Source organism: Anguilla anguilla, chromosome 4 (genome assembly GCF_013347855.1).
Source record: "Anguilla anguilla isolate fAngAng1 chromosome 4, fAngAng1.pri, whole genome shotgun sequence".
Classification (NCBI taxonomy): domain Eukaryota; kingdom Metazoa; phylum Chordata; class Actinopteri; order Anguilliformes; family Anguillidae; genus Anguilla; species Anguilla anguilla.
In genome coordinates, this window is record NC_049204.1 from 17888494 (window position 1) to 17907271 (window position 18778).

General features: G+C 39.1%; 1 protein-coding gene across 1 annotated transcript; it reads right to left on the bottom strand.

Moving 5' to 3' along the window:
- Positions 1 to 7071: 7071 nt before the first annotated feature.
- On the bottom strand, positions 7072 to 18443 carry LOC118226559 (nuclease EXOG, mitochondrial-like). Its single transcript, XM_035416307.1, has 6 exons — positions 18177 to 18443; positions 16319 to 16471; positions 13248 to 13387; positions 13029 to 13105; positions 12510 to 12624; positions 7072 to 8470 (listed from the first exon to the last, which is right to left on the bottom strand). The coding sequence occupies exons 1-6, from the start codon at positions 18301 to 18303 to the stop codon at positions 8012 to 8014; spliced, it is 1071 nt and encodes a 356-aa protein (XP_035272198.1). The 5' UTR covers positions 18304 to 18443; the 3' UTR covers positions 7072 to 8011.
- Between the last annotated feature and the right edge of the window lie 335 nt (positions 18444 to 18778).

Below are 18778 nucleotides of genomic sequence, written 5' to 3' on the forward strand. Positions count from 1 at the left end.
ATGCCAAACAACAGATACGGCCCACACTAGTCTTTCCTCTCTCCCCCCGTCAATGTGCTTGGTGATAAGCAGCACCCGGGAGACCTGTGTTTGCTGTATGGGGTTGCCATGGCAGCGCAGCCCTGATGAGGTCTCCCGACAACCTGGAAGATGAGTGTGTTCTCCCGTTGGGAGTGCTGACCTCCCTCTCGAGAGGTTAATCCTCCTGTTTGTCTCCTACAAGAGAAGCTGGATCGCCCTGGCAAAACGGCGGCTTTAAACCCATTTGATAATTACCGATAATGGCAAAGTAGCAGTTTGTGTGTGGGGGGGTGTCACATCTGTAAAGCAGTTAAACAGCTTTGTCCAGGATCTGAACAAATGTGTAAATAAATGAAGTTGAGCAGAATATGCAAGCACTTATGAAAGTGTCACAAGGCAGCACCGCTATGCAGTGGTATTCCTGTGAAGAAGTGACTATTAGTTTTCAACAACAGAAGACACATTCGAGGAGGCGTGATTAATCATGTGCTGTGAATCAAGATGCACCTTTATTACCTCCCTGTAAATCCTAATTTACTGCAGAGCGGCTGGTACACTAAAAGGGATGACACAAGGTCATGTGCAATAATCCCCTATATCGGGTCCCAGCCCACTTAACCTGTACCAATGATTTTAATACAGTATAGCAAAAACAATTAAGCAGGTGGCATTGTATCTTAGCTGAGAAAGATCCATCCATGTAGTGCGTCTGTCCTTGGGTGATATTAATGAAAACAAGCCGCAAAGCAAGCTGTTTTCGCAAATGACGTCTGTCCTGTCAGTTGAATTTTAGGGTCACAAACATAGAAATGATCAGCTTATATGAGCGGTCAAAATCTTGGAGGTCCACAGTGTGTCAGCATTTCTGTGCGCAAGGTGTGTGACGCCTTTTTTTAGGTGCTGGAAATGAATAACCGAAACAACACTGCGATCCTCCAGGACTGGAATCCGACACCCATCAGCTTACAAGGAATGCCAATGAGGAGGTGACAAAAACAAATGAATGCTTAAAGTGCTGTGAAGTAATGAATGTTCTTGCCCCTGCATGCAAACCCCATTGGTGCCTTCCCGTCTTAATTGCATTTTGCTTTCTACCTGTTTCTGTGTGTGATATCTAATAATTACAGTCAGACAGCCTTTTCATGTCCCAAAAGGCAAAAGAGAGAAAAAAGTGGATGACATGCTCACAGTATTACCCAGCTGTCACGATTAATGCTGGCGAATTAATTTCCACAGTTAGCAATGGACCGTTAGGCATGGCATTAGCCCCCACTTTTATTTTTTATAGACTATTTTTAAACACCTTTTGTAACAGACAGAAATTTAATGGAAGTACTACTTTCAAGCGCAGAGAAAATAAGCAGCCCCGATCATGTATCCTTTGGCCTCAATCCCCCTGGGGTCTAGCCAGGCTCTCGACCTTGGCAAACATCAGCCTCACGTCTGCTGTTCCAGTGCCCCTATCCTCTCTGTAACGGCAGCCACACCTAGGCGGCTGCAGTTTAGCAAAACTACTCTCTGGTCACCTGACTCACCTCTCTCAGTTATCATTACAGATGCATTAGCTGCTCCAGAAGTTCACCGTGCATTCTTGAACAAGTTTACAGATTACCGTTGCATATAAAACTTTATATTTTAAATTATAATTTTATTTTATTTTTTTTATAGGAAGTACACCTTACCCACGGCTAAAGAAGTAGCCCCCCACCTGTAAACTGTACATGTACACCACATTAACAGTTTAAGTATCCATGAAAAACTGGGTTATGCTGGGTGCCAGCAAGAAACATAAACAGGTTCATTTGCATGAACGCAGTATCTCCCATAGTTGTTTTTAATTCATTTATGTTTAATAATTTAAATATACTGTTATTTTGTAAACACTTGTGTGCTCAGACTATGTTCAAATGTAGCTAATTCGAAATGTTTTGAATTTTGTTAATCCAGCAGCACACACCTTGACCAATCTCTAGAGAGTGGATTTGAGGTTTACAGCAGTAATATCATTTACTGTATATAGTAGGACAATATCAAAAGGGTGCTTGACACTGGAAACTGAGATCTAGCCACACAGTCTGGCTGGTATAGCAGGATGATGAGCCAGAAGCAACATATCCTGGCCTTGTACAATTATATGTTAAAACATGTCTCTTTGATGGGGGTGGATCTTTAGCCTGCATAAAAGCTGAAAACGTGAGCAACAATCTGTTGGATACCATATAGTGACCTAGTGCTACTTAATTGGTCATATTCACATTTATAAACAAAGCCCCGTCAATTCTCTTTGGAAGTGTGCATGGCATATTTAATTCAATTATAACCAAAGCACATTACAGTACAAGCAGTAGCTCTTGAGAAGCACTTAAGGTATTTAAATAAGAAAACCAAAAAAAAAAAAAAAATTCAGTATCAAAGATGTTACAAACCAGAAGTGAATATATAGGAACGCATTTACTTCCGGCTTCCCCCGCAGAGAAGGAAATATGTTTAGACAGAAACATATTCTGATTGAAATTGCAATTCTGAATATATAAGTACAATAAGTGGACATCAGGTCTCTGTAGCAAAGCGTAGATTGTGCTTTTACAAATACATAGTCCTGGAATTGCAGCCACAGACTAACACCACCACCTGCTGGCCTTCACAGGTAGGAAAGAGGAGACTCAAAAAACACTCTTTGCTACAGTTTTCTGACAGAAGCCAGTGTTTACAATGTGCTCCCAGTCCATCGAATAAACTAGTGAATATGGTATCACAAGCAGATTTGAACTGTCAATAAAAACTGCTTTTAAGGGGAATTCTGGGTTGTAATTTAAAACACTGTCACATCTATTTGAAGACTACAGGAAAAGTGAGCTAACATGTACATTCCACTTGAGGTTGCTCTTTAACCAGGAAACTTGCTGCTTCAATGTGTCTGTGACAATCTTGCAGTCCAGAGCTACCAAAGCCTGTTGCTATGGAGCTCAATATCCTAGCGAGAGGCAGAACCATTCCTATAACACAACAATTCACACTGTGTAGGAGGAAAAAGCAAAGCTGTTGAATGCTGACCTTGTAAATAAGGAGTCTAATATGAGACAGAAGCTAGAAAAAATATTGGTAAAAAAACTATGGGATTATTGTGTTTTTGTGCCTTGAATTTGGAGAATAGCTTGATGCAAAATCTTTTAATAATAATTTAAATGTTGTTAAATATGAAAACATTCTGGTGAGGCTAGATTGCACGATAGTGTTTAAATCTAAATTTGTTTGATTTTCATCAAAATTATTAAGAAACATATTCAATTTGATGTCAGCCAATGCTAACATGCAAATTCAAAGTGAGCAAAGTGCAAAGACAACTTATTCAATGCACAATAATTAATTTGTTCATTGAAATATTACTTTTTTTTTTTTTTTGCCAAGTTCACTACAGGTGGAAGCTTTCTTGGGACCAATGGTTAACACAGAACAATCTTTCGCAAGTACCTGTGTCAAAGGTTTTTTTCATTGCAATGTAACAAGGAATAACAAATACACTTAGACTGGAACACAATTCAATGAACAGAAGAAAACAAAGGGCCTACAATTTAACCAAACTTTTAGCATGAGTATGAACAGCACCCCATGTGAAGTAGCAAATCTCCTTTCTGAAAAAGCAAAGAAGGCCGGTTGGAAACAGAGTTCCGAGAGTTAAGAGTGAATTCACCAAATAACATGGCAGAACGTGGTTGTTAATTACAGTCTGGGGTTTTAATGCTAGCTAGCTACTCTGCACCTGCTCCAAAATACAGGGTTACAACCAGAGAAAACACAGCATGCCTTCGACATACGCTTCCACAAAACAGTCTGAGAACTTCTCAGAAACAATGGCTCTAGAACGCAATGTCATGTGAAGGCATCTGTCCCATCAAAATGAAACATGGCATGTATATTCCTAAAAAAGATTAATAAGAGTGCAGATTCTTATAGATACTTGAAGTACTTAGAAATACAGTTAATACTGAAATTGTTTCTCTGAATCGACATTAGCGGTCTACCTTATAATTAGGATTCAACATGTAGTAAATACAACTGGGGTATGACACATTTTCTTCAGCAGGTTTTTGTTAAAAAGCAAAAGTACAGAAGAAACCATATTCTTAGGTTCTCACTATAAAGCAGATGTATGAATGCTGGCCAGCCAAAAATATTTTTTTTTTAATTACTGTTTTTTTGTATAAAAACAGTAATTTCACTTTTGACCAGTACTCTCTTGGAAAGATGGGTGTCTTGATCCATGAAATATCAAGCAAAAGTTTACATTTTAAAATTAAATTTTGTGCAAGCAACTACTGTATCAGAGTTAAATGATAATAGTGCATATTAGACTAAAACAATTATAAGAGATTATGGTATGGTAATCTGTTATATATTTGATTTGAAATGTAATAAGTAGGATTACAGTAAAATGGCATTACATCTGTTCCTGAAGCATGCAATCTATTTTATGGCAGATCCTGTTCGAAGCCATGGGGTTAAGAGGATTTATGTGCTAAAAAAAACCTTTTACACAAAATTTATACAGGATCTTTTCTGTCACACTTCGATATAAATAATTGCCAGTATTTTAATGAATATATTTCATCTTGGGTTAAAATCAACCTAACTGTATAGCTTTGAATACCTTAAAAGTTCTAACTATTAGCTGTCAGGCAAAAACACCATCGTCATGCAATATTTTGTTCTTCAATCTAGAAAGATCAGCATTTTTATTTTCATTTATTTTCTGTAAACCAATGCCTTCTGGAAACAAGCATAAGCTGAAAGATTTTCCGTTTGAGCAGGCTGTGCTCAAAATAAATATTTTAACTTTTCAATACTTGATTCTTTTTATTAATTTTTTTTTAAAAATAATTATCGAAAATAAATTTTTGTGTGAATGCTTCATGGCCACTAGATTTTATGGTAAGAGTTTGGTATAAAATGCAATGAAAAGTGAAATGCTTTTTCTGTATCGAGAGTGTGTAACATCATGTAAAATGTGTTCAGCAAGGTTAAGGCAATACGCAACTTAAGCAGACTACAATCATGACTAAGGCAGTCGTGTCAATCTTGTTCTACATTCGGGAACTATACTACGCTACAATGGAACCCTTGTGTTTCAGTCTTTATATTTGGCATAAAATTCATTTAGCATTTTACAAAATGGTTGGCTTAGCAACAAGGCTTAACCGTAATGCTAATGTTTCTACCAACAAACTAGCTTCGCACAATGCATAATGCTTGTCTCCATTTGGCTAGCCCTACAAAAGGTGACCTTTTGCTTCTTCATATATCGCAAACCACAAAGGTGACCAGGTGTCAGGGTGGTTGGGGCAGTATGACACCTGGCCTCCTTTGTACCTACACAGGACCTACACGCCAAGGACCTACACAGGAGGCAGATGGTAAACCACACAGTTTGATCCTCCCCCTCCCTCGCCCGACCCTGGTAGTCTATCTCTGCTGGCATGTGGTTAGCTCCTTTCCCTTCTATGTCCAGTGACCTCTGAACAAGGACAACTCGAGCAACACGCAAATCACCAAACACTGGATGTGGAGGGGGGGCGGGGGGTAGGTGATATTAATCCCCAACATATGAAATTTTACAGCACGGCTTTAGCGTGCTTCCAGAAGCTTTTCTACGAGCACTGCTTTTTCATTCCTCTGTTCAGTAAGAACAGATGGAAAGCTAGTGCTTAGAGGAATTGAGCAGTGAAGGTAGAGGGGAAAAAATTGAGCTTCGGCATTGTCAGTGGCACATATGAATTCTTCACAGTGCTACCCCTTCTATTAACCCGACACACTTCTCACATTAATCTGGACATAATAAGCATGGCGCTACAGCTTGGTAATGGCAATGCAGTGTACTCTGCTGAAAGATAACACAGTCAATGGACAACCAACAGAATCGGTACTGTTCCTAATATGACAAGTGGTTAGACTGTACATGTTTTTCCCTCTAGTGCACTTTAAATGTCAAAGGCAATTATATGTGACTGTTGTCAGGAAGTGAATTCCGCACGGGTCCTGATTAGTTTACTCCCCCATAAAAGCCAGATAAATAGATTGAACTATACGAGGGCATTCACTGGAAATGACAAGACCCTGAACTCTGATCCCATTGATCTGAAACAGAAATCCAATCACTCTTCAGTATCTCTAACGGGATTCCCTTCCCAGGTCAAAGGCCTGAATAGACGGATTACCGCGGCTGCTTCAGTTCATCCGGAAAATGCCAGGATATGTTTTTGGTTTTTTGATCATGCATTTTGAGATGGACTTACGTACATACGTGCAGCTCCAGAACTAAAAATCCAAAAAGAAAAGGAATGATGGTTTTGGTTTGTAAGTGCTCTCTGTTGGTCCAGCAAGTGTACTGTCCTGTAAGACTATTACCTGTAAGCAAGGCTGACACTTTCTTTAATTTAAGGGTAGTATACAGAATAAAATGTAGTGACCATTTGCCAGAAATAATTGCTCATAGAATTTATGCACCTGAATCAGCTTTCTATAAATAACCAATGTAACTATAATATAGTGTTACATTGTAACTATAGTATAGCATGGTGCTCCTGTGAACCATAAAACCTAGTTCTAGCACTGGGTTCTCTATCCCTAGCACTACTTCTCTTGAACATCAATTTTTCCATTAGAATTGTTGAAATACAACCAATGGTAATCATTGCTGAATTGACTGTTCTCATCATTATTTTGTTGTTGATGATGATGATTGGCTGTTTAGACTGAAATCCAGAATCTATATCAACTCTGGATCCAATTCCAACTTGAATGTTTTGTTCAGTGCTTTTTTCTGGAACCAAATGTGGTTAAATATCATGTTTTACAGATTTTATATCTTACCAGCTTAATTGGGACAACCTAAAAACAAAAATAATTATGAAACTTGAAACAAGAATGTCAGTGCCTTTCACAGGTAGCCTAATTGGAAATTTTGTTGTCAAACAGTTGAGATGAGAAACACAAACAAATCAATGATTTGGGACACAGCTCATTTTGATCAGGATCATCAAAGTTTTGGTACTGTAAAACCTAAGAGTGTATATTTATTTATAAAATATCCAAATGTCAAAACAAACAGTTTTATTCACATTAATATCTTTTTTCTATGCTCCGACACCTTACCGCAGAAAGGCAGCCCTAAAATAAGAATGGATTTGTGTTTCACACTTCCATCCAAGTCCATATTCAGCACAAATTATGGAACCATAATGTGCACCATTACCACGGGAGAATGCATGAATCATACGTCTGTTAGTGGAACTGGCGCACCAGAGGGTCGGTGGTATTTTAAAAGTAGAGCAGTCATTGACAGTGGTGAGTAATCATTCATACCAGTTGCAGACCGATATGACAGTGTCTCAAAATGTCAGAATCAAAAATCTATTGTTCCTCTAATCATTGGACAAGCCTTTTTAGAGGAATAAGTTTACAGTCATTCCACCCGAAAAAACATTCTTAGACATTAAGAATGACACCAAATCAGTAGTTTCTTTGTTCATAAAACATTTCAAATGTCACAAAATTAATGCTGAAGTTAAACAAACAACAATGTTAACATAAAAGTTGAATAGAAGTACATTACCCCACTGAATTACTACATCCACTTTCCCAGGGACAGGTAAAGCTCAACAGGACAAAAATAATTTATACTCCAGAATGAAAGGTCCATAACAATAGGTTTACATGTTCATAATCTGCTGGTTGTTGTTGTAGATAAATATGCAACCATCTCGTTCTACTGCAAGATAACAGGAATGAATGCAATGCCGCAATTAACAGAATGAAACCATGAAACCAAACTTCCCCTACCTTGGACTGTAAAAAAGGTATCCCCTTATGCACATCATTAATACAACAGAAAAGCTAAAACAGCATGTTGGCAACCATGTAATGCTACACCCACTATCTCAATATAAAAATGCTGAATCTCCAAATGAAGCTAATTAATCACGTCCTGTTTACATCAATGTCCTCTTTGGTATTCTGGAACTTCTTTAGATGCAAACTCTTTCTTCTTCACTTCATAGAGCTTGAGCAGGTACTCATCTGGGGCGATGCCAGCTTCTTTCAGCTCCGACATCGCCTTGTCAAGCTTGAAAACGTTTCCGGCACTCCCGATCTTGCGGGTGGCTATGTAAAGGCTGAATTCTTTAGAGCTCATTAGCCTGCAGGAGTCCAGGTTACAGAGGTTCTTTAGGGGGACACGGGTCCGGTCCACTTTTGGGAAGAAATTCAGCCCGGACATCCTCTCCAGGTCCGTCAGACTCACCTGGAACTCAGTCAGGGGGTGATTAAACCCAATGGGGCGGTTCGGTACCACAAAGGCTCCTAAAGCCAGTGTCTCTGATGGGAAACCTTTCCTCTGGGCGAGGATGACTTTAAACAGGTGAGTGGGGACCGCCACGTCGTCTTTCCCGATTACCTGGCCAAGAGAAATATGCACTGTTAAATGTGCACAGTGATAGTAAAATGAATATGAATACAGTACACATAACAGTGGATTTCAAACTGCATTTTTTACCATAGGTCCTATAAAGAGCCATAAGCTCACAGAGTTAAAGGCAAAGGTTTTGCAAACTGTACCATATCATACTCATACCCTGATACAACATGACTTCAATTTATGACTTCAGCCAAATTATTAGACTATAAAAAAGAGCACACTTTTATACCCAGTTAATTTATGGAGTAAATATCATATCCATCTACAATGTGTTCCTAATGGTATTTGAAATAAAAGTTACAAAACCCCATGCAGCATGTTATTAAATATTTTAAAGTAAAAAAAATAAATAAAAAAAAACACTTGACATTGTGCCCAATAATGTTTTAACAAATACAAAAGTCCATCACCACTGGCCAAGATAGAGTGAGGAGGTGCTTACACTCGCCAAAAAGCTGTTGTCACTAATAACAACTTAAATAAGAGATTTACTAGGAAAAAGTGGGCAAACGCCAGCCAGATGGCCCTGCTTGACACCATTTAATTATATTTCAGGCGGGTTCATGGTTTTCTCTGTGAAATGAGCTGGCACCTGACCCACTGTAAAAGAGAAATGAGATTGTGTGTGTCTGTGCGCGTGTGTGTGTGTGGGTATGCATGTGTCTGAGTGTGGGTGTGTGTGTGTCTGAGTGTGTGTGCACGTGTGTGTGTGTGTGTGTGTGTGTTGGGGGGTAGTCGGGACACGCTCTGTGGGGCTGTCACTCTCATCCCTTCCCAGATGAGTTGGCGCACTAATTGCTCTGTGAGCAGCTTTAAAAATGACCTCGGCCATGAGAGCTATCGCACCGAAGCCTGACAGAGTCACTCTCCAGTAATTGTTGAAGCCATATGCCACAGGCCATGACAATCTCATAATGGTTATGAATAACATAAATACTGTTTATGCGCTAGTCTAACATTTTATTGTGCTGTAAAACATCAGTTATAAAAACATGCTATTAAATAGAAGATTATAATCAAATGTGCCTCTTTATTACCATACTCAGGGTTCTTCCCGTTTTCATAAAATAAATCTAGATTTTTTTGCAGATCCTTTTACCAAAACCAAATGAGCACATTTTCAAAGTCTGCCTTTCCCATTTGTCGCAGTTAATAGGCTATATGTTAATCTACACATGACCAAGGATATGCTATGCTAATTCCTTGTTATATGGTAGGATCATATGGCTGATAGTTACTGATTACAACCAGCATTGGGAAATTTGTCAAATTATCCATTCAGTAAAGAATCGTGCCATCATCATTTCTAAGCATCTTAGAAACACGATGATGTAATCTAATCTTAACATTGCATTGATGAACAATTGCAAGCAGGTAGGAGTTGTCTAAACATCCATGCTCATGTTGTCTACTAGCAGTGTACCACAAAAATAGCAAAAAGACAAAAAAAAAGAAACTTTACAGTATCCTATTGCATTGAGACATACCCTCCGGTGCACTGGGAGGAACATGGTCAGGTGTCCTGCTATGAGGGGGACTGATGAAATGGCCAACATGTGAGAAAAGTAGGAGGGTGGGATAAAAGTCCTCTATCCCATACGGTTTTCCTCATAGCATGTGACTGACAGACAAATGAAATGTGGCCTGTGTACTCAGCTGAGATCAGTCATCTGGTCAGCAGCAGACAAGAGGCCATCAATACAGGCCTCCAACTTAATGATCCCCCTTCATCCAGCCGAGTTCCCCCATGAGGACCGAAATCTTTCCCCCTCTCCGAACGCTCTTTTTATTGTCTTTTTCCTACCGAGGTCTGCCCTGTGTTTTTGTCATGAGGATGCAACAAACATACGTTCTTTTGAAATCTCAACGGTGCTGGGGCCATTCCTTAGGGATTTTGGTCCATGCGGACTCAATGGGATCAGATTTTTCCATTCAGTCCATTCAGATTTTTTGGCCACAGCTAGATTGCTGTATTCATTTAATGTGTACTTGTCCTGGTTCAATAATGGCAAGGTCCCTCAATTTTGTACATAAAAATAGATTAGAAAAGTTATTCGAAAATTTCTAAAACCTCAAATGACTTAGTTTTTTTGGGGAAAAAGCATTTATGAAATCCAAAAGAATGATTTCTGAAAAAAAAATCATCAGAGTAGGTTTATTAATCGGTCTCCTCCAGTAATAACTGAAATTCCCTAAATAAAAAACTAATACGTCCAATTAAAAAAAAATGTGCCTAGAAAGAGTCATCTTAGAAAGTTACAAGAGCATGGACATTCATTATGGCTTTTACCCCAGGTGGCGAAGTTCCAGCTGCAGCATTTAATTCTCCAAGCTCTGACACTCTGGGCCTCCTTCAGAAGTGGAGACTTAGCCCTGCTGATTACGGAATTGCATGTCTGCCCACGATAAAGCAGTCAAAGGGTCGCCGTTTGATGGGGCCTGCAGGACCGAGATACCGCACCGCGGCGCATTGTTCATTAATGGGAGGCCGGCTTTGCCAAGGCAACGGCGCTAGCGTCTGTGGGGTTCCCTAAAACCAAATCCCTCGAAGGTGACAGGACCTGGTGCAGCTCACTGAAAGGAATTATCATGCACAAATGTAAGGGGGCGGGGGGGAATCAGGAAACCAGATCATGCAGAGACTCCCAGGCCCCTGACTTTGTCTGATTGAAAGTATCATGGCTACTTGTGACGGGTAACAGGCAGCTGTCCATGTCTATTCAGCCATAAAAGAGACATGAAAACTCTCCCTGTGAAATCAACAGTAACAAATGCTCCCTCTGGAGGAAACAGATGGCACTACACTGTCCTGGTCATGATCACAGGGTAGGCTAAATGCACTGAATTAAAGAATATATGACAAAGGTTCCAAACCAACCTGCATATTATTGTACATACAGCTAATACTATAACAATCTCTTTAATTGAAGCATATGCTTACGGCATTGGCAGAGAAAATGTAACTAAGCAACACGACAGAAAAACAGACTCAAAGCTAAAGAATTTATTCGTATCACCATCCCTATCGTGAACTAGATCAAGAAAAACAAGACTGTGATATGATCCCAAAATTTGATGATCCCCAAGGTTACATTATAAAAGGCTCCCCAGGAAAAAGGCTAGGAAAATACAACTCACAATGGAAGACAAAAGCCCTTTTTCTTTAAATATTTCTCTAATTAATCTTGTGCAATGCAGCAATTTTCAATGCAAGCATGCACACACACACACGGTATGCTAGCACTGCAAAAATATGTTACACATCATCTGAAGCACTGCAGATTTTACCTTGAGTAACAATGTAAAATGCTAATAGACATAAAATCAATGTACAAGAAAACAATGTTTTGCTATAACCTCAGCACACCACATACTGTACAGTAAGATACTGCAAAATAAAATTGGATGCACAGTTCCTAATAAATAGGGCAGATACTCCTCAGTTTATGTTGGGCATGTGTGTGCAAGTCGTATGGTCTCATGCTGGTGTACAAGGTTCTTTCAGGGCCAACATTGCCACCTAATGCAAATTTGCTGTAAAAACCTTTTCATTTCCATGCAAAAAAAAAAAAGAACTTGGTATTGTCTTTTTTCTAAATTGGCTATACTTTTCTGGCTATTGTTGTCCACAGCGGAGAACATCTTTCCCACTGAATTCTGTGTCGACATCACTTAAGACAACATTTCTACTGAAACATCAGCCAGTTTGACTGTCTTGGTCCCTAAGGTTCCCTCTAAATTCACCCCAACAATCACCCACCAATCACCAGTCAATGATGTGTCAGACAGTCATGCTAATCATGCTTAAGGGAATTGCGGCCTATACCGCAGTGTCATGCAGTTAGACAGTTAAGCATTGAAAACAATACTGAGAAAGGCAAAGCAAGTGGAACAAATGTTCTTGCCCTAGCCTGTTTTTTTGCAGCATAAAAATATTACAAATTATTATAAACATTTGGTTGACTTCTGAATGGTTTTGTGCATGGGGATATCATAATCACAATGTAACATCTTTCACCTCATAGGATATGGTTTTCTTCCCATCAGCCCCCACTGCAGGCAGGACAAGAGGCCCCGAAATGATCCACACATCCTGAAATCGTTTTGTCAGGTCTCTACAGTACATTTCCAGTCTGAAAATACAAAACATTTAAAATAAGAAAAATGTATTCAAAATGATTCCAAGTATTTTCATTTATTTTTATTTATATCGTTAAAAATTCTTCTTTTTCCACTCCAAGATTGGTAAATACATGACACATTTTAATGACTTTGTAAAACAAAACAATGCATCTGAACTCAAATTTGTTCAGAAATTGAACTAAAAAAATCCCACTAATCCCACAAACAAATAAATCAATTTAAATCTGTAAGTTTGACCTTTAACGATTCTGAAACTTGAATTCTAATCATAAAACTGTATTTATGAAAAAATATTCAGATTAGACTGCACTGTTATACATAAAACTCTGTACCTTTAAATAATTATCTGTGCCTAACAAGACAGTGCAGGTTACTCATATTTTTAAGGTCCTACCTATTCCAGAAGCCGGAGTTATTCTCAAAGTTCTGCGGTACTATGTTGGACAGGTAAAACGTCTCCGCCATTGCTTGCTGTTGAGCAAAATGATTTTCAGTTTCAGTCACAATGACAGACATCAAGACAACGGTAAGAGTCATTTCAGAGAATGTAGTTTTGATGAGCACGTAATCCAAGCCGCACAGGTGTAGGCATGAGAAGAGCATGATGGGATACCTCAGAGTACTTATTGTCCCCCGCAGGGGTCATGTGGCCTCTGGACCAGCCGCTGCCCAGGTAATCCTCGTTGCGTGCCGTAAAGAGAACAGGAATATTGGGATCCGGCTTGAACTTACAACGCTTTCGGTCAGCATTCCCTGAAAAGATAAAGATCCCCTTTTGTATTTTCAATTCTTTTTACCCTTTCTATGTATGCTCCACTCTGTAGTGTGATGTTCTTATTCATTCTTTTTCTTCTTCCCACCCCCCCCCCCCCCCCCTCCCCCTCCCCCTTTTCAGAGGTCAACTTTATTTTTATTTACAATTATACTTTAATTATAATATAATCAATATAAAAATAATTCAGCAGATTAATATTGGTGATAGGCGAGACATTCATAGACTGAACAACCAGAGGGGACAGACATAGACAGACATGGACAAACGAAGACAGGACACAGACTGGGGGACAGAGGGGAGAGGGGAAAAGGTGGATTGATTTATGAATGCTATGCTTGAGAGTATGCATGCTTTTGATAATAGGTTATTTGTTCCTAATTTTTCCATTATACACAAATAACAAAAAACAAAACAAAACAAAGTAGAATAAAACTGACATAAATGGGAAAGAACAGCAAAACAATACAAGACAGGACACACCACTGTCAAGGAATTGCAGAAAGTGAGCCCTTAGCGTTGCTGAACGTTTTTTCTAGGGTTGAGTGTTCCGTTAATAAATTGAATCAAAGGGTTATGGGTAGTTTTGTTGCCTTTCCAGCCAAGTAATATAACCTTCTGAGCAATCATTAGTTATATACGAGTATAAATGTTTGGTATTGAGGGGATGGCTGAACTGTAGAAACGTTACCCAGCAGTTAGAAAGACGGGCTGATAGGGATGCTAACAACAAGGATCAGCGATAGCTTGCTCATGACCTCCGACATGAATGATTGGATGTAGGGGCAAAGACAGAGTACATGAAAGAAATTCTTCATTATGTTTCAGCAGTGTGAGCACATGTTGCCCTCTCAGTATCCCTTAAGATGTAGTTTGTGGTGGGTGATGTGAGCTATATGTAGCCTTTTGTACTGTATAAGTTGAGTCTTTGAATTGCAGGTCATGGAGAAGGAGTTATTACACAAGGTTTGCCATTGAGTGTCAGAGTATTGTATAAGGTCTGATATCCATTTCTCAATTGAATGGGATTGTGAAAGTAGTTGGTATCAACTGTACTCTTTATCGCTTCTTTTATTTGGAGATAATGAAAGTAACAATTGTCTGGAATATTGTATTTGTCTGTATCGGAGTGAGAGCAGAGGGTTCCGGGGGATTGCGTTTACGTTCCACCAGGCTTGTAAGATGTGCACTAATGGCTTTGGCTTGAAAGCAGCTGTGATTTTTTTAATGGATTTGTCAATGAAAGGTATATCCTTGATGATCAGTTCAGTGGTTATTGATTGCTCTGACATGATGGGTTTGCTTCTTTTGTCCAATTTTGTATGTACTGTAGTTGAGTGGAGAGAACATAATTCTAAAAAACGTGGTGCTCCAAGACCTCCAAGTGATTTGGGTTTCTGGAGGGTAGACAATCTGATTTGGGGAGTCTTCTTTCTCCAGTAAAATGAATTGATTGTGAAATTGAGAGAGGACACCCAGCTTGAAGGGGGATGTTCAGGGGTCAGGGAAAAGAGATAACTGATTTTGGGAAGGACATTCTTCTTGACTGTTGATATTCAGCCTATTACAAATATTGGTAGTCTTTTCAATCTTTCCAAATCTTCTTTTATAGTTTGAAGCAAAGGGGTGAAAGTGAGTTTAGAGAGTTCATTTAAATTAGGTAAGATGGGGATTCAGAGGAATTTGATCCTTGAGGTAATCCACTTTAATGGCAGATCTCTGGCCTCCAGCATTCAGGTTGGATTTGGACAAGCTCATGGAGTAACCAGATACCATGCCACACCTGTTGACAAGACTATGGACTGAGAGAAGGGAGGATGCAGAGTTTTTTTTTTTTATGGATAAGAGCAGATCATCAGCATGTAAGCATGATGGTATGGTTTGTTCTGTATTCCTGTTATATTATTATTTTGTCTGATGGATGCTGCAATGGGTTCCATGAAAAGTGTGAATAGTAGTAGTGATAGTGGACATCCTTGTCTGGAACCTCTATGTATTTGGAATGGTTTAGAAATGTGTCCATTGGTTATTACCGATGCATTGGAGGAGTTGTATTTTTTTATCCAGTTGATGAAATATAGGCCAAAACCAAAATATTGGTGGACGGTGAAGAGATGAAGGCAGTTTGATCTGAGTTGAAAATACTTTACATATAATTTTAATGTCTGAATTGAGGGGTGATAATAGACAATAACTAGAACATAGTGGCTTTGTTTGGTTCTAGTAGAAGTGTAATGAGAGTAGTATTCGTGTGGTATGGGATAAATGAACTGGAGAACAGTTCTGTCATTATTCTCAGAAACAAGGGTGCAAGAAGTGGCCAAAATTGGTTCAAAAATTCTAATGGGTATCCATTAGCTCCTGGTGATTTATTATGTGACATGAAAAAGTGCTCTTCTTTGTTCAACCAGAGTGATTGTTTTTTCTAGGCTGTCCAATGTTTTGGATAGTTTTGGTATGGAGACATACCAAAAAAGCATAGAAAAGCATCAGAATCTTCTGGTGTGGTGTAATGGTCTGGCAGGTAATAGTTTGAATAGAACAATTTGAATACATCATCCATTGGTTTACTCTATTTGGTTTTGTGTAGTATTGCCAGATGTACCCTGAATTGAAGTGATTAATGATTTTCTGTATTTTCTTGTTTTGATAGCAGTTTCTAGTCTTATTACAAAATTCAAAATGTTGCTGTCGAAATCTGAGAAGGGCAAATTCAGTTTATTTCCCCCTTATACATTTTTTGTCTTATTCATTCTAAATGATGTACTTTAGTTCAATTGTTCAGCAATGCCCCACCCCTGTGCTGTTGTGGATACACAATGCCATGCAAAAAATAAATAAAATAAATTTAAACAATTAAATAATAATAATAATAATACATTTAAAAATGCAATTCCAAAAGTCTCACTTACCATACAATTTCTCAGCTGATATGTGCTCTGCCACCCATCTTGGTGTTCGCCTGGCCTGGTCATATGACAGCGTATGATTGGCATAAAATCTTATGTCGGCACCCGTCAAGGGAAAGCCATATCGTCCGACAACTCCCGCAGATGGCTCTAAAACTAATACCATAAAAGATAATACATACATGGAATGGCAGTGGAAATCATTTAGCTGCATAGTGACAAAAGTAAAGAATCAAAGCGTTTACGTCGGGGTAGTATAATTTAACTATGGCTTGCACTACACTTGACCGCATATAAAGGCGGCAGTATACTTAAAATGAAATCAAACTTAAGAGTTCCTTGTCGTGCAGATAGTGGGCGCCGTCATGTTCTACAAATTGGAGCCAGAAAGAAAATGGGGCAGTAGTGAAAAGCGGGACCATTATTTGGGCATTAAAGGGGAATTGCACTTTATAACATTGCTGCTTCTCATGACTGATATTGTCCTTCTAATGAATGTGTCACCCTTCATTTTTCGATTAGTTATTTCATTTTAAATGTCTAACGTTAGAAAGAAAGACCTATTTTTTTAGCGCAAGTCCACGTAGCAGTACGCTTTCCGGTTTTTTCTTCTTCTTCAATTTCGTTTTGCGGCAAAATCGAGAAGCCAAGCAAAACGTTCCGTTAACTTAGCGTTGAAATCGAACAAACTAACGTTCTTTTGTTTGATGCGATATCGGTGTTATAATGAGGTGTATTGTACCCTGTTGTTATAATGCCCCCGTTAAACTTGCCTTGAAAGCACATTTTCATAGTTTTCTACGCGATGCAACTTTGTGCCCGACATGGCTGGATGTAATCAGACACCCCAACATAACAGTCGAAGAAGTTCGCAAACGAGGACTAAGTATACTGCCTACTTAATGCAGCGACCACTTGAAGCCACCGACTACCAAGGCGGCCGTCTGAAGCCTGGAGCTGTACCCACGGTTTTCCCATCATTGGTCGAACCGCTCGAGGTAGGTACTAAAGGCTGCTTTAAGCGCTATCGCGTCTGTCTGTGATACATAGGATGTCTACGGTAACAGTTAGACAGCTTGCTGGCTGTTGTTATAAGGTTGCCACCATCCATTTATTTCGTCCTCAGACATTTTTAGTTTCGCTAGCTAGTAGTAATACAACACTATTTCTACGACCAACCTAATGTTATTGTCTACAGGTACGCCCACATCAGAAGTCGCGCAATGATATGCATCCTCGAGTTCGACACTAAACTGCCTGGGTCTACTTCCTGCATTTGTAAAGGAAAACAACAAAACAGCGTTAAACATTAATATAATTAAATAACTAATCGAAAAATGAATGGCGACACATTCATTAGAAGGACAATATCAGTCATGAGAAGCAGAAGTGTTATAAAGTGCAATTCCCCGGTCTTCCAGTAAGCGCGTGAGGTACAGTGACTAGATAGTGATGCGACTGTCTCTGATTCGTCCACAAAATATTACAATTTCATCCAAATAGCACACCAACTTAACCAACCCGCGCATGGGGAGACATTGGATGAAGAAAAAACACATATTGCGACTACATTTTCTTGTAGGAAAACAATGTTTACTTCGTATTTTTACCGTATTTACCATAGATTTACATTGAAAAGGGTGGCTGAAACACCCAAAATGGAGCCAACCGCACTGGCGCTATTGAGAAGCGTCTCAGCAAGACCAAGAAGTGAGCTTCAAAAACACAGCCGGTTTAATGTTACAGACTACATAAATATACGAAATATAAAGCATCGAACGTGTAAGGTGCTCATGTCGTGTGCTGGTGAACTACTTGCAATCGAAATTCGGCGTTGCCAGCTAGTTCTAAGTTAACTCACCCTCCTCTTTTCCGTGAAAGATCTTCTCCTTGTAAATGCTCAAGGCTGCAACACACGATGCAGTGCTTGCAGCTGCCCCACAGACAAACCCACCGAAGAAACGCAGCGATTTGACATTTAGTTTCATTTTTATAACTTATCTGCGTAAGCTTTCAAAAGTAAGATGCGACTTCACTTGATTTCCATTGACAGAACTGTGAGCATCTTTATTTCCTTCCCTTACCCTGCACATGACCAGGCCGAACTGTCAACAAATGCTCACGGGCTGGACGTATCTAGTTGAACGCATTGAGAATATTTACACTGCCATCTGGTGGCTGGAATATATCCCCAGCAAGTTTAAATTCAGGGTTCAGTGATTTGGAATATGACTCATTTAATTTCTGTGAAACGCATTTGTGAGAGTTTTGTTGTAACTTAATTTTAGCAAAATTTAGCATTATTTTGGTATAAGTTTGATATGAATAATTTAGGAATTTATTTTGTTTTACAAGTGTATTGAATATATTCTTTGTGTATGTAACTTTTCCTTTTTAAGTTGGAAATGTTTTTGTTGAAATACTGAAGCAACTGAAGCTGCTCACACCACTTATCCATCAGCC